The sequence below is a fragment of the Pseudopipra pipra genome, chromosome 3 (assembly GCF_036250125.1).
Source record: "Pseudopipra pipra isolate bDixPip1 chromosome 3, bDixPip1.hap1, whole genome shotgun sequence".
Taxonomy (NCBI): Eukaryota; Metazoa; Chordata; class Aves; order Passeriformes; family Pipridae; genus Pseudopipra; species Pseudopipra pipra.
This window is the reverse complement of record NC_087551.1, coordinates 51,703,040-51,719,559: the sequence shown is the minus strand read 5'-3', so window position 1 is coordinate 51,719,559 and position 16,520 is coordinate 51,703,040. Positions and strand designations below refer to the sequence as shown.

Genomic DNA, 16,520 nt, shown 5'->3' with positions numbered 1-16,520 from the left:
TCATTAAACTCATTAAATTCATTAAAATCAAATCTTTGAGAGAAATACATAATCTTATTCAAAAGATTCAGGCAATAAATTTAACTGCATCTGCTACTAAATTATACCAGCAGTTAATTGCCACTCAAGTTCTTTTACAGTAATTCCAAACTAGCACACATGCTTAAATAAAGCTTGTTAATAATCTCCTTTTGGAAATAAATTATGTCATGCACTTCCAGTACATTTATCATTTTAGTTACTTGACACAGTTTTCTCTAGCTTGATTTCCACTTTTCAAAAGTGACTGCAATGGACAACTCAACCTACAGAAAGTCTGAAAGCCTGTGGGAGTGAAACTTATGAAGCCATTTTAAATTAATAATCCCACCTGAGTTAAAGGAGGTTACAAAAACATATTTCCTGTCACAGTCTCTAAAATGAAGTGCTTTCCTGCTGGACAAAAAATACATGTTCTATTGTAATTTTTAAATGTAAAGCTCTTTTTTTCTTCTGTTGAGAGGCTCAGCCCTGAGCTAGGAATAATGTGAGTTTCCAAATGAAATATCCATTAAACACTTGCAACATGCAATATTGTTTAAGATATTTTTGTTCCTTGATATGGCACAACAGTCATATTCTAGAGGAAATAAAACTCCATTATAGATGATAATACAGGATACATTAAGTACAGATTCTAAATGCTAGAAATTTTGTCTAGGAGGTGGGAAAAGCTTTGGACCTGGCGGTACAAGAACCAGTGATCATTTATAAAATCAGATAAAAATCAGTGAGAGTTCTCTACTCTCTGGTAACGTGTGTTGCCCAACTTCAGAAAGGTTTTCAACATTGCCTGGGGTAGCATTTCATACGTCAGTTAGGAAAATATAGTTTAGATGATTTCAGAAAATCAGTCTCAGGGAAGAACTATCAGAGTTCACTGTTACAGTGGAAACTGATATTGAATGAGGTTCCATAGTGTCTGTCCCGAATCCAGTTCTATAAAGTGTTTTCCTTACTGATAGGTATTTATCTGGAGTATTAATACTATTAAATGTTATTCATTTGTAAATGACATTTATATGTGTTAGAAGAACAGAGAAAAAACCAGACTACTCTGCTAGACAGAGAAATAAATTGCAGTAGACTACAGAATAAGAATTACAAATTATCTTGGCAAACTGTAGATAGCACATGGGAAAAAAACAGCATAAAAGTAATGACTGGTACAAACCTCTGCATTAAAATGGGAATAATCAGATTCACAAAACAAGATAGAAAATAAGTGGTTTCTTCTCCAGAAAAGTATGCTTGAGTTGATTCTGCATCACACCTTGATTATTGATTATGAAGAGTGTGATGCTTTTGTAAATAAGGCAAACATTACAATGTGATGCACGTAGACAAATACCACCAGCTGGGCTTGTAAGGTAATCCTAGTGCTCTGTTCAGTACTTGTAAAACACCATATAGAAGAAAATCATATTTAAAAAAAAAAAAAAAGAAAACAGTACAAAGTGGAGAATCTCCAAAGCAGAGCAACTAGAAGATTAGAAGTTTAGGAAACTGAACCTATAAGAAAATGTTGAATAAACTCTGCTTCTTTGGGTTAGGCAAAACAGAATAGGGGTTTTTTTCAAGTGTGATAGCAATCTTCTATGCTTTAAAGGCTGTTGCAGAAGGAAAGAGAACATTTGTTTTCTGTGGTATGACTGACAGGAAAATAAGCAATGAGCTTATTTACTGCAGGTTACTGCAGTATTCCTGCAGGTTACTGCAGGAAGGAAGATTCAACTTTCATAGTAGCCTTCAAAGATAAGGAGAAAAAACATTGGATCAAGCTACAGGTTTTAAGAAGCAGTTCAATAAACATACAAAGGAATTGGCAGCAGTTGATCCTATCACAGAACAGAAAGATGGACTAGAGCTCAAGGTCCACTGCAACCCTATGACTCTCTTAGGCAATGAAAAATGAGGAAGTATCTTGGATACATCTTAAGTCACTACTTTATCCATTCTGAACACTGCACTTAAAACTCATTAGAAAATTACCACATTCAAAACTGTCTTACTAGGAAAAAAGAGGTATTGACTCTTACCTTTCAATAGCACCCTAATTTCTGAAACAAGATCATCATCAATTAGAGTGCTGAAATTTAAAATGCAAATTAGGGGACAATGATCAGAGCACATCCCTTAACTCAAGGGACACTGGAGAAAAACTACTAAACCCATAAAAATAAATAAAAAGAAGTTCCAGAGAAATCTGGCTAATCGTGAGTGGCTAAACCCAGGTGAACTTTCCAAATACACATTTTCTAGCCTTCAAACTTCCAACAGTCTCCTAGCACTCCAACTGTAACCATGAGTTTCCCACCCTGAGACTAGATACCCATCTGCATCCCCCTCTTAGTTGGCTGCTAGTCTCACTTAGGTCCATATTCTGTAGTTTGGCTGACAACTCATAGTACCAATGTACAAGCAGTCTTAGTAGGGAGTTTCTGCCTTCTTGGCTGCAGGATCTGAGCTGTTATAAAACAGATTACAAAAATGCCATCAAAATAAAAGACAATAATGGAAAATTAAAGGGAAGACCTCAGAAATCTCCCAAATTGACAATTGCTGCACTGCACCATTACCTAAACACCCACTTATTAGGCATATTTTACCAGTAAAATTCTCACCAACTAAGATGAAAATATGTATATATTACCACCCCTCTTCACATTACATACTTTCAACAAAGTACAGCTCTATCACTGTGAAATTCAAACAACTGATAACACTTGAAGCTGACTGCCAAAACTCTCCTCCTTGATGGTCAGAAGGCATAAGTGGTAATTAAAAATCCATGTTCAAGCCACAAAAGTAAAATACTTCCAGCTTCAAGAATTCCTACACTTTGAAGATCATTATATCTTGGTGATCAAGACATTAAAGGCAGGCCTCTGGAATCCCTCAGCATGGGAATCTGATTCTCAGATGCCAACCTGTTCTTGCCATCCATTCTCAGGTGCCAATCTGTTCTCGCTGGACTGGTAATGCCTCCCATGATTTAGTAATTTTTAGCTGAATATTTGTGAAATATACCTAATTTTTGTCTGAGTATACAGCTGTAAACAAAGGCAGAGAAGATGCACCTGGAAAACATCAGAAGGGCTTATGAAGAGGAAATGGAACTGAGGATTTCTAAAATACTTCAGCACTTCTGAATTCAAGAAACTCTCCAATGTAAGGAGTTACCCCTGGTTTGTTCTGAATCCCTTGTGTTCCCACTGGGGGCTCACAGCCCCCCATATGTTGGATGCACCCCAGAGATAGTATGAGTAATTCCTTCCTGGCTTGTACATTTTGGTGGCTATCCAAAAAAACAAGAAAATTATAAGGGAGAAAGAATGCGTGAGTCACAAGGGGATTTTTAATTTGTAAATGGCATTTGTGAGGCTGATGTTGAAATACATCATCCAGTTCTGCAATCCAAATTTTAAACAGGCTGTTATGGGTGTGGGGCGGAATCAGAAAAGGTAGAAAGATAAAGGACTCAGAAAATAGAAATATATACAGCAGGAAACTGAAACATTTTAGTTCACTAGTGATATCAAGATGATTTGATTGTAATGACTTAATTTATAAGAACTTCCCACAGGAGAAAGATAGTAGTTACTACATCTCGTTCATGGATGTGATGTAAAAGCCAAAGTAATACACCCTAGAAGTATAATTTTTTAGCAGATGGAAGGAAAAATTATTAGAATAAGCCTCCATTGTAAGAAAGTTCTTGAGCCCATAGATAATGGCTGGGGCATCTTGTAAACTACTCAATTCCATCAAGTTACTGTGCTCTGTAGATGGATAGCATATAAAGTTTATATTGAGAGAAGAACAGACTAAATTATCTAAAAGCCCTTTTTGTTCTTAAAATCCATAAATATTTTAGTAGAGAAGTACAGTGTGCTGTGATGTGATTGCTTGTTATGCTTCTGGAATCAAGTCACTTGACCAAGCACACTCCTGAAGGCTACATATGCTGAGTGAACAATAAAGCACTCTTCTATCACCAAGTAATATGGTATTCTTGATGTCATATGACCTTTCTTTCCCATGAAAGATTTTACAATGATATCCACCTGCACTGAGATTTCTCAAAACAAGCTCCCAAATCACTTCTGGGACATAAACTAGCAAAATAGACTGACATAGGCAGTTTCAGGAGGGAGTTGAAGTTTTCTACCAACCATCTGTTGTTTAAACAAAACTGAAAATTTGCACATATAGAGACAGTTGCTAATTCAAGTCACCTTTTAAGCTTTAACTCTTTGACAACAGAGAAAAACATCTTAGCATTTAAAATTCACTAAATATTACCAGACATATTCCAGTTCCCCTGGAAAAAAATGAAGCTACCTATCTTCACCTCAGGTAAGTTCCAATGCAGATGTGAGTTTTCACAAAATTTAAGTATATACTTATGCAGGTAAGTATAGATACCTCAGATATCACTAACAGATACACAAAGGAAATTGATTACCACATATAGCTTGTTCATGTCTATCCTTACTTTTTCCTGTGGTTCTAACTAAAAACTATATAGAATGTTTGACTACAGTCTTTCAGGGACATCAAAATTCATTATAGCAATTTTCCTATGAAATCTCTGCTGAAAAGTATTGAAATGATCAATCACCTCAGCACCTATATATGTATTGAGAAATACAGGTAAGCAAAGAATAAGAGCTGTGCAGTTATCTTGCATTTGAAGAAAGACACACTATAAACAAAATCAAAAATCTTTGCTGGAAGCATTACTTTTGTTCATACAAACAAGTCCTGTGAACCTCAATACTGTTTAATCATATGATTTCCAGAAAATTTTTTCTGATTTTTTTAGGAATGTACAACATATATACAAAGCAGTATATATAATAAATCACAAATATATACAACAATATGTAGTCCACATACACTTCTATATATACACCTACATATAAGTAGCATTCATTCCTAGCTATCTGATCACAATCTATTTAAAATTACTATCATCTGCAAGGTAAATGTATATTTTTACATCTCTTCTCAATCAAAAAATTACTGTCATTTTCATAAATTGGATATATGTCCAATGACAACGTGTAATTGCTGAAATAGCAATTGGAGATCTCGTCCAAATCCAGAAGAAAATTCAAAACATACTTAGTTCATCAAGACTGGGTATCTATGACTTTAAAAGTTCCTCAGAGGACCTTTCATACCACCTGTGATCAAGTGATCAGAATTCTCTCATAAGTACCCATATTCTTGAATCATTTCATTTATAATACTGGATGTCATTTTTACAGTAACTGTTAATCACGAGGGAGGTGGATCAATGGGAAAAAGTATAGAGGAGTTTAACAAATGGGATCAGAAGTCTAGAAAGCATGTTCTACTGAAAGAACTTGGTTTGTTTAGTCTGAAATAAGAGAAGACTGAGGAAAGATATGATAACAGTCTCAACTATGTAAAAGGTTGTTGTAATAAGCCTTATTCATGCCCACAAGGGATAGGGCAAGAAGCAAGGAGCTTAACATAGAGAAAACACGACTTAAAGATAAAGAAAGGCATTTTATGGGATACTGGAAACTTAAGCTTTAAAAATTAAAAGCCTGACTACTTAAAAATTATGATAAGTAGATAAACGTAGCAAGAAGTAAATTTACTAACTAGGCTTTACTGTAGCTCAAATAGATGACAGCTCCATTGTGGTGGACCACATTTGTCCATATGGAGAGCAGGGCAAAACCACCAAGTGCTGACAGCAGAACCATAGAGCTCAATGAAACAATCAGATTATTTTCTTCTTCCATAATGACCAAAAGCTGAAGATCTGTGCTCTACAATTACTTTGTAAGTCTTACTTTTGCTTAAGACTATTTCAGTTTCCACTTTGTTGTGACTTAGTTCAGTTCAAGCACAAGGACAGAATTTCAAAAGTGTAAGAATAATTCTGATTTGGTCAAGGGAATTGAAAACTAAAAATAACAAAAAACACATTAAGGGAGCTGTTCTCCTGACATCGCAAGTTAAAGTAAATTACTGTGATGTTAAGAGAAAAGCATTTCACCCTTTCTTCCTCTAGTGTTATTTATTATTAACCTCTGGTTCTAACCACTTGCTTTTTTAAAAAATCATTTCACTGTGTCTGAACAAGCAGAAATATGAGTAACTATTAACTTATCACTGACATTTAAATAATTCCATCAATCTCTACCCTGAAGCCAGTCTTTCACTTCTTTCTTTAAGGCAGGAAAAATTCTGAGCTGAATGCTTGAGGTCTTATTTAACTCAACTCAGTGCTAGTCATGCAACAAAATAGGCAATAATCACACCTTGCAATATGAGGTAAAAACTGTTCCTCACTATGTTTACTTCAGAAAAGGAGCAACAGGAATTTCTGTGCCCATATATCACCTGGAGATTTAAAAAACTATAGAAACCTACGTAAAGCACAGCAGTTTACCAATTTTCTGTTTGAAAGGAAGAAATCTCTTACTTTCTTCTCCAAAATAAAACTTAGATACTGAACAGTACCTGCATTTTCAGTAGAATTATAATTACTTCTCACTCAATTTAAGAAATGTCGAACAAAGTAAAAAAAAGCATTAATTCCACAGAAGGATAGCCATTTGAATAAAGAATTATCCTTGTCACGGTAATTCACACTGTTTTTGTGAGATGCCCTTTACTCCACTTACATTTTTAGCCATGACAAGACCATGTACTAAACCAATCTGTGTATAGTTCAAAGCCCTGCTTTGTTGACAGACACAACTGCTATTTCATCAGTCCTTTTCAATATTGGTTCTCAAAAGACATCTAACGTCTTCAAGGAGTTGAGATTTGAACTGAACCATCTGACTAATGGAGCATTAAATTAAGATTAATAAATCAACCAGCAGGAATTTATCATCTGACAGGGAATTTTCAAAAAATTTCTTTGGATAAGAATATGATCACAAAGGAGAGATACGCATAGCCTGTAAGAGTGGTCATCCTCATCCAATATGGATTTTGAAATTCGATTTTTCACTGCCTCCATGGTCAGATATACCTAAAGAAAGGACAACACAGAGAAGTTTTCCTTTCCTTCATCGATGTTGGACTAAATAATAACCCATTATTTACCTGATAGAAGCGTTCACCAAATACAGAGCTAAAAGTATATGGGAGAGCACAGCAACTGCTAATGAAAACCCAATAAATGCCATTATCCTGGGCTCAGGCTGCAATCTCAAGTAGCTTCAGTTTCCTCAAGAGTAAAGAATAAAGGCGACTCACTTGAATAGTTTATTACCTTGAATACTCCTTTTGAAGAAAGCTTTGCATCCCTCGCAAGACCAGACCCCATAATGGTAGCCTGAAGCGTAGTCGTTGCAGACAGCACAGTACCGGGTTTCTTTGGAGGACTCCATGGACAGGCTCCCTTTGTCATTGGTACTGGACATCCTCTCCCGGATGCTGTGGCGTCTGTTATCAGAGCTTGGCCTGTTGATAGCAAAAAAACAAACAAACAAACAAAAAAACAAGGACAGTTCTTTCAGGAAGGTTAAGACTCAACAGGTGGAAAAAAGAAAAAAAAAGTTTTTATCACCCTCTCTCCTTTTCTAGTTGGAAAGGTGCAGAATCAGTAAGATACAGGGGAATTTCTCACAAATCAACCTGAAATTACTGGCCATTGTACCTTGAAAAAATTAAAAGCTATTAGATAAATTAATCAGTTTTTCTCTAGGCATTACAAAGGAATAAGAAAAACCAGCATTATTTTGTGTACCTGCTCCTGCCCAAGGATTTTAACATGACTGCAATATCAGCAGCTAGTCTGAGAATATGAGTCAAAAATCACTTAATGATTGCACTTGAATTAGCTTAACTATTAACTTAAATTATTATATTATATACACTTAAATTATTAACCAAGCTATTTTCAAGTGTTATTCCCCAACTAGAGATGCAAACATTACTTAAATTGTCAAGACTAATACTGCATAAAACAGTCCCTATTCTCATTACGATACCACTTTCATAAAAATTAAGAAGGGGTTTTAGCACAAAAAAAAGTCAGGAGGTATTAAAAATTGTTGCCAAAGAATTTTTGTTTCAATGATACATGTTACTACACATGTATTACACTTATTAGACATACTAGACATGCATGACAGAACCCACACGTGCAGTATGCTGCTGAATGAAAACCAAACAAATCAACAGTGTAAGCGACAATGAATTCACTTCTAGTGAACCTGGTAAGAGGTTATTACAGGTAGCTGCTGCAGGTATGGTATACAGTATTCAAAAAGGTAAGAGGATGTGAAATTACCAAGGGAACCAGCAATGAACTCTGGGATTGCCCCTGGAAGGCAAACAATTCTTGCAAAACATGCTTTACAATAAGAATCTGCACCACAGATTGTCCATGAGACAAATACCACTGGGTGTGACGGCACTAGACAAGCTAAAGCATGAAGAATCCTACTGTTTACAGTAATTACCCACTTTGCCATGTATGCTTTAATTGCTCATTAGTAAACAGGTGGCTCATATCTCCCTAGAGTCCCAACATTTCCTCAAACACATTCTAGTTTTGAGCCTAGGAGACTCTCTTTTGATTTCTTCCTACATACCTAATTTTGCCTTAGTCCCTTCTTCAGCGCAGCAAAACTTCCTGTGTTTTGATGAACCAGGACATTTCACACCAAGCACATCTTCCTGCTTCAAACCTGTGTTCCCCAGCAGCTTTCTGATTTCTCTAGGTATGTCTAACTATCCTCTCTCATCTAGCCTAAGTACCTTGACACCTGCTGCAGTACAACTCAACACCCAAAAGCTTTCTACCAGCCAAAAGCACCTTGACACTCTCACATGTTCTCTCAGCCAGACCCTTGAGACGTTGTATATATAATTTCTGTTCCCGAATATGATATTAATGCAAAGCTATTCAGTGAAAACATATCAATTAGAGAAACAGGAGGCTTTACCATGTTAGATAGCAGAAACTGCTGCTGGCATATTCAGGAAAACTGCATTTTTTAAACCAAACATTCTTTGCCAAGACTTATACATCAACTAATATTGAAAATTTATTTAAATATTTATTTTTTTAATTGGGACTGCGGAGAAGTGAAGAAACTGTAAATGGTGAAGCTCTGACATGGCACAACTCCTGCTTTTTAGTGAGACAGGAAAACTGGCCTCTCTGTTAGCCAACACAGGGAAAACAGACAGCACCCTCTCTGTTAGCCAACACAGGGTCTGCCACACCAGGGATCAGAGGCAGACCGGGAAGCAGTGCTGTTGCTCACACCTGCCCGTAATCCCCGTGTGTTTCATATTTCACTGAGGTCTCCACTGGACTCCTGCACACAAACTTGTTACATTGAAAGAGCACTATAACTCTGTTAACACAGACCTTCACAAAGCAAAATGAATCTAAAGATGACGTTGCTGGCTTCCCACCCCCAGAATCACTGCCACTCAAGCACCATTTGGGCAACGTTTTGCAAACTAGCCCTGCAGAGTCAGCACATTCAGGCTTTGGTGAACCACAGTGAAAAGCACACTAAAACACCCCTACCCTTCTTCCCCAGAAATAACATCCTGCCACATCTTTGCATTTATAAAGTGGGAATAAAAGCTGATAATAAAGTCTACTAATTATTAGAGTAGGTGAGGAAGAAGCCTTTTTGTGAAAAGAGTATCCCCATAACACAGAGATTGCTAAATCAAAATAATATCAGATTTCATCCAGAAATCAATTGCTAGTTAGTGTACATCACAGACCACTGATGCTGTGTTCTGACAAAAAATAACAGTCTGCTCTTTATTCTCTTTTCACTTAGGTTCCAACAGTTAGTCTTCTGAAGAACCTAGTACAACAACATAACCCAGCTTTAATAACGTTGGCAAGATCATCATTCCCAAAATACAATCACAGAACCTTTTCGACAATTTCCTTTGTAATCTATGCAAAAAATAACAAACAACAACAAAAAGACCAAAAGTTCTTGTCAACTATGTTACTAAAGAAAAATGCAAACCAAAAAGTCCAGTTAAAACCCTCTCTCCAAGGCCCTCACCAAAACAGAACAGATTAGAAAGCAAAAAACTCTCAGAATTTACTGCTCATTTCCAATTGTTATAACACAGTGGACATAAAATGGAAAGTGTTTGGAACCTACAGAGCAGCACAAACTAGTCTTCCACAGTCACTTTCATGTTTTTCCACTTATGTCACGCTGAGCCCGCTCTTCAATAAATGTGTTAGCAAACAAGACACCTCTACTTTATACATTCACTCATAATTTGTAACTGTGAATGAGCCAAGAGTTCACTAACCCCATGCTGACTGCAAGACAAAAAGAAAGTGTACATAACAGAATTAAAATTTTGTAATGTAAACTAAGTTTTTTTACATCAAGGTAATCTGATGGCAGGCAGGATGAATTTAGGATAGCTCACAGTATACAATCCACCCAACACTGAGGTAAGGTCCTATTTATTCACAACCCCAGAAATAAAGAGAGTTCATAGTAGGAGGGCTTAAGGGAAAAGTTATTTAAGCAGTTAGAGGAGGCACCTTGAGAAATTCTAGTTTTCTGAATTTATTTTCATAAACTTTCAGAAACTTTAATTTGCAGATGCTAAATCTTTTTTACTAGAATGGAAGGAAGTTCCCAGTGTAAGAACCTCAAAACCAAAGGCCATTTCAAATGCAGTCAAGGTCTAGCACAAATACTCTTATTATAATACCATTCTACCTTCCAATATGAGATTACCCGGCTGTTAGAATGTGAATTTCCATATGGGGTAAAATATTTATGAAGGATTATTTGAATAGAATTAAGTGCTTGAAAATACTTACAAGACATCTTAAGACGTACTGCAATAGCAATGATCAAGTACATAAATAAACAGAAAACTGCCAAGTACATTACAGATCTCAAAACTGTACTCTCAGAAAGTAGCTCCAGTGAATCTGAAAAAAAATTATATGCCATTCAAATGAAAGCGTTGTCTTAAAAAAAAAAAAAGATCCCCAAATGTCTAGGGTTGTATTTAAGCTAAATACAACTTGACAATGGAGATAGTAAGCCTTATATGGAGTTGTATATCAAATGGACTGGGTATTTTAGGCTAGATAGAACTTTGGGAGGTAGCCACATGCCGATCCACCATTGGCAGTAGATGGGCTACAGCAATGAGGGTGGGTTCCAGCAACATGAGTGGAAGCCAGCATTGCTCCTTGGCTGATACCAGTGATAAAGATCAGCTAGGGCTCACCCTGGGACCTGATTGCCAGTGATTTCTGATCCATGGCTGTGAACACATTCAACTCACACAGCTAAACTCTGTTCCTCATCAAACCAGGATGGTTTCATCTATGCTGCTGAAGAAGAACCCTTGCACACCTCCTGCCTGAACCACGCCTTGGGAGAGGGTCACTTAGCCTGGCCAAACTGTGCCTGGAAGCATGAAGCTATTTAGCAGTGAGAGCCATCACGCTGATGTTTGTACTCACGCCCTGGCCTTGTTTAAGTAACAAATATACATGCAGGCCTTTCTTGCCCCACTAGCCTCAGTTTATTCCCTGATCATCAGCAAGTTAATGTTTCTGGGTGCCAGATCAAAACCAAGAGTAATAAGAATTTCACTCAGAAAATTACTATGTCCCTTCCAGTTTAGTGCCTATGTCACTAAACGTGATTTAAGTTCATCTACAATTCTACCTGGGATAAACATAGCTGTGAAATTTTGACACTCCTGGGTGAAAATAACCTCTAGGATGAGAAAGAGCTGCCTGTACTTTATACCTCTAAATGGACTGCCTGGACAGCTCCTTCTCTTCTCTTTCCCACATCCTTGACAGCTCCCTGTGCCTTCACAAGTCTTTCCACCAAGGGAAATACAGAGTAGAACTAGAAAGGCCAGCAGAGCAGAGCTGCACAGTAGCTTCCTTGACACTTGCAACAAGGCAGGATGAGACCTTCCTGCTGGAGAAAAGCTCCTCTAGTCACTTCATATCATTCATTTCCTGGATTTGATTCATATCTTCTCCTTCAGGGTGAGTGCAGGGACACCTCAACAGGACTACCTGCACAGAAAACACTAAGCTGATGTAGCAAATAGATGAGGTGAGGAAATACTGACATAAAGGAATGAGAAGAGATTATGAAAAATTACTTTAAAAATTACTGGATTAGTCCAGAGAAGTGTGTCTATGCATGGTCACTGTGCGGTCCATGACACCTCCAGCCACATTTCCTGGAAGTTGGATTAATGGGAGGGAAATTCCTCGTTCATGTATCTAATACCTGAATTTGGAAGTTTTCAACACTTCTCTCTCCCATGTGGTTATATATGAGCTAATAATTTTGCAGCTGGCCACCTTGACAACACAGCAGTTTGCCCAACTTTCTGAAAAATGTGGAAGCTTTTTTGGAGATGGCAGGGGAGTGAGGGAAGGGATTTAAAGAAGATAGAACTTAATCTATTTCTCATTTCAATGGGTCTAAAATTTAAATTCATACAAAGACATTTTTGGCATAAATACTGAGAAATTGGTTCTCTTTCATTCTGCTTCTCAGTGTTACTGGAATCTAAACTGCAACTCACAGCGCTATTCTGTCTTTGACGTTTTTTTCCCCTGACTGTTCAGTGTCTGGTGCCTTACTATCAGCACACTATCTGAATTCAGAATTAACTTCCTTCCAGTATTTCCATGCCACTATAGCAATTTAGCAGCTGACAAGTGTTAATGAATGTATTTTTCCAATGCTCTTCTGCATTGAAAGGATAAAAAATGGACTGAGAGAGAGTAAGGTCAAAAGTATATACTGAGTTATGGGCAACCTGAGTTTTTAAGTACTCACCATTAACTAGCATTTTGAACGTTCAGAGTGCTACTTTCCTTGTCTGCAATTGCAAGGGTAAATGTTCAACACTTACATGAATCAGACTGTAGGACTACCATTCTGCACAAAGAAAATTACAATACAACAAAAGAATACTTGTGAAGAGTTTGATTTAAATGATTTTTGAACTTTACAGAAGCATCTGTGGCAGAATTAGACAGAGAATTTAGTTCTTCAGGCCAGCAATCACCTGTGTCCATATAATAATACTTGAAATTTTTGCCTCTTTCTTTTTTTTAGTTCCCAGCCTTTGCAAGAAATGAGTAGAGAATTTATATATTTCACTATATAAGCATGACACATTCCAGACTTGATCCTTTTTGTATATTGGAAGAGCAGCCCACTTAAGACAACATTATAAATATGGAAATAATTATTATAATAATAATAATCACAAAGGCAGAAAGGGACCAAATAAGATTTGCGCAGGTCACCTTGGCTTGGGTTTATTAAAACTACAAGTTTGCAAATAATGTTTTTTCTGCATGTAGCTTCTCATCTTCTAAAGAGGACATCTAGGAAAACAAAAATTTTAGCCTTCTGCCTCATAGTCACAGACAGCAGAGCTGGGTCGTGGTGGACCTCTCACTGTCTCACCTGCCTTTACACAGCACGTGATAGCAGATCACTCTCATTCCCCAGCAGCAGAGAAAGGATGCCAGTGATACCTGCTAACTGCTGTAGTGATGCTACAAGTCCTTTATTCTATTCCAGTTTAGGAGAAGAAGCAAAAGCTAGTAAGTACACAGAGGCTGCTGTCACTGCTGTCGGTGGCATGACTGCTCTGTCCTCCTCTTCTTTGTCAGCTGCTCTCATTTGGCCCATCCAGCCCCTCTTTTCCCATTCTTACACTTAACTTCATCTTCAAGCTTTTCCTTCCAGTCTCAGTCTCCCTGTCCAGAAAGGACAAACTCCCCTCCTCTGATGCCTGACCTGAGTCTGCTTGGCTACTTCTCTCATGCCTAGACTTCCTGTAGGCATTTCATCCAAAGTTCTCTTTCTCCCTCTATCACTACTCATTTTCTTCATGAGGAAGGTTCCACTCTTCTGCCCTCTGCACTCCCAGCGACTCAGTCTGCCATGATTACTTAGCTGCTGTTAATCTTGATATATAATCCTTTTTTCCTTTGATCTGACCCACCAGTTGCACAACCAAATACTGAGATTTGTAACTAAGGAAGATTTGACGGACCTTAGTGTTGCCATTTCTTGACCACATATAGCTTGCTAATCATAGAAGGACATAACTATGTATATTTTACCAAGGCTGAATCTAAAATTTCTGCAATATTGTGATGAGAAGCTTATTATAAGTGCTATGAACTATCAACAAGAAAAATTATTAAGTTCCAAGTCAGTCCAAATAGAATTAAAATATAGTAAAAAAAACCTCAAATTAATACATATTTCTTTATAATACTTTTAAAGCTATGAAATTTCATTTATGTATAGGGTCTTGCCTTATATGGTTTGTAATTCTCTCTTTCCTCCTCTGGAATGGGACTGCTACTGTTAGAAGGTAAGCCTTCATCACATCACCACCCCCCCATAGCCTGATGTTCTGTGTAGCAGGACACTTTTCCCATGGGATACAATGAAGGCCAGTAACACATCTTTGAAGAACCAATTGAGAGACACCATGCAAGCCATAAGACTTGATAAATGCCACAATATTTTGTGCCAGAATTTCACTTCTGAAACAAGAAAAAGCATTGTCCTATTATTAATATTTTGAAGACTACTTAAATCAGCACAGAAATCTAGTTTCTTTAAAGTTCAAGTTCAGAAGAGAAAATTTCTCTCTTACAATTTTCAAAGAAAAAACATTTACTGTAGGATTTTCATTTTGCAGAAATCCCGATTTTAAGAATATTTGACAGAAAGATATTCAAACAGCAAAACTTTACTTTTCATGCAATACACATTCACAAATAAAAAGCCATGTCTATAATAAGCAAAAAGAATGTACAGATACATCCATAGGTACTATTTTGCCATGTTATGTAGGAGAAGTTGCTGCGATCTCAACACAGTAGTCAAACTGCTCTGCAGTCCCAGTGTGACATCAACAGACCCACAGAAATTACACAGTCTGCAACCACTATATACTAGCATTCAGCACAGACAGAGCATTGCTTAAAAGACTGTATATCTAGACTTGCCAGGCAGGAACTTTTTTTAACTTGCTCTTACAACATTTCCAATGATTAAGCATCTCTCTGTGAACTGTTTGCCACTTCACTACCTAATGGCCAGCCTAAGTCTTCTCTGCTGGAAATTAGGCTCATTTGCCCTCAGCTTTTTCCAGTTAACCCAGAGAACAACTCAGATGCTGCTCTCTTTGTACACATTTTCCCTTTGAAAGATTCCTGCATGCCACCTCTTTGCCTCATGCCTTTCTCAGTCTCTTCTCTAATTCTCCTGCCCTCTTGCTGCTCTTGTAAGGACTTTGCTTGCCTCTTAGTGAGCACAAAAATCTGAGAGACTTTGCCAATCTCTCCCAAAAAAGCATATTGACCTGTTCATATATTTTTCTGTTCATAGAATAAAATTTGCCTTTTCTGCAGAAGATTAGTCTGTTGACTTGTATTTAGCTTAGGATCTTCTCTACCACTTAGACTATTTTTTTTTCTGCAGTCCTTTTTCCTTCTTAGTAATTCCCCAGTTATCGAACTTGTGCATTAGTTTTCTCCTTCCCAAAGGCTGGATTCTGCACTGACCCTTAGTGAATTTGAGAAATATTTAATGTTTCAAATTCTATTGTGGTAAGCGGCACTAGAGAAATGTTCTCTTACATACATTTCAAGTGACTCATTTACAAATTTCTGTTGCCTAAAACAACTGGCAGATAACTTTCAGTTATTTAAAAATTAATGGTACTGTCTGATCTTTGGAGTAAAACCTCTGCAAATTATTGTTCTGATGTATCTTTTGAATCCCTGCTCAGTGGATGATCCTCCTTGAGGAAATACATCAGTGGAATAAATATTTTGATCCAATTCCCCAGGATCCAAAATAATGACCAGCCAACTTGCTCAGGGTTTATCTGCCCATTTCTACCTCTTGCCAGGTACAGATTTGCCTGGGCACTATCTGCCCCTGACACCAACCCTCACTCCCAACGATTCTGCTATATGAAGAGTTATATAATCCGAGGAACCTCATTCTGCATGCTAACGTGGAAGAAAAACCTACTGACAGACAAAGTGCCTCTGGGCACTGCATAGATACAATTTACTGGCAGCAATACAGAGTTGGTGTGTGGTTGTGTGGCTCTGGGGAGAGATGCAACAGGGGCCTGAGTGTGGCAATCAGCTGTGCCACAAGTGTGCCAAAGTGGAGGGCTCAGCAGGCAAACACTGGAAGCACATCTCACTTTAGTGTAAACAATCTGAGAAATAAAATACGTTTGAAAAGCTGAAAGCAGGAACAAACAAAAAGGCCAGCTTCAGCTAACAATCTCTGGTGTACATTTTACAGTTTTAGAAATATCTAGTCACTTCGTCTCTACTAAGGTTATACTAAGCCTTGAAGACTCCGCTGAAAAGTTGGAACCCTGCAATTCTTACAGGAGTTTCAGGATTATAATATGGCTTT

General features: G+C 37.4%; 1 protein-coding gene across 1 annotated transcript in view; it reads right to left on the bottom strand.

Moving 5' to 3' along the window:
* Positions 1-16,520, bottom strand: part of ESR1 (estrogen receptor 1) — a 154,414-nt gene that overhangs the window by 65,555 nt on the left and 72,339 nt on the right. The window contains 1 exon segment of the mRNA XM_064649177.1: positions 7,310-7,500. Coding sequence (XP_064505247.1) covers positions 7,310-7,500 — 191 coding nt within the window.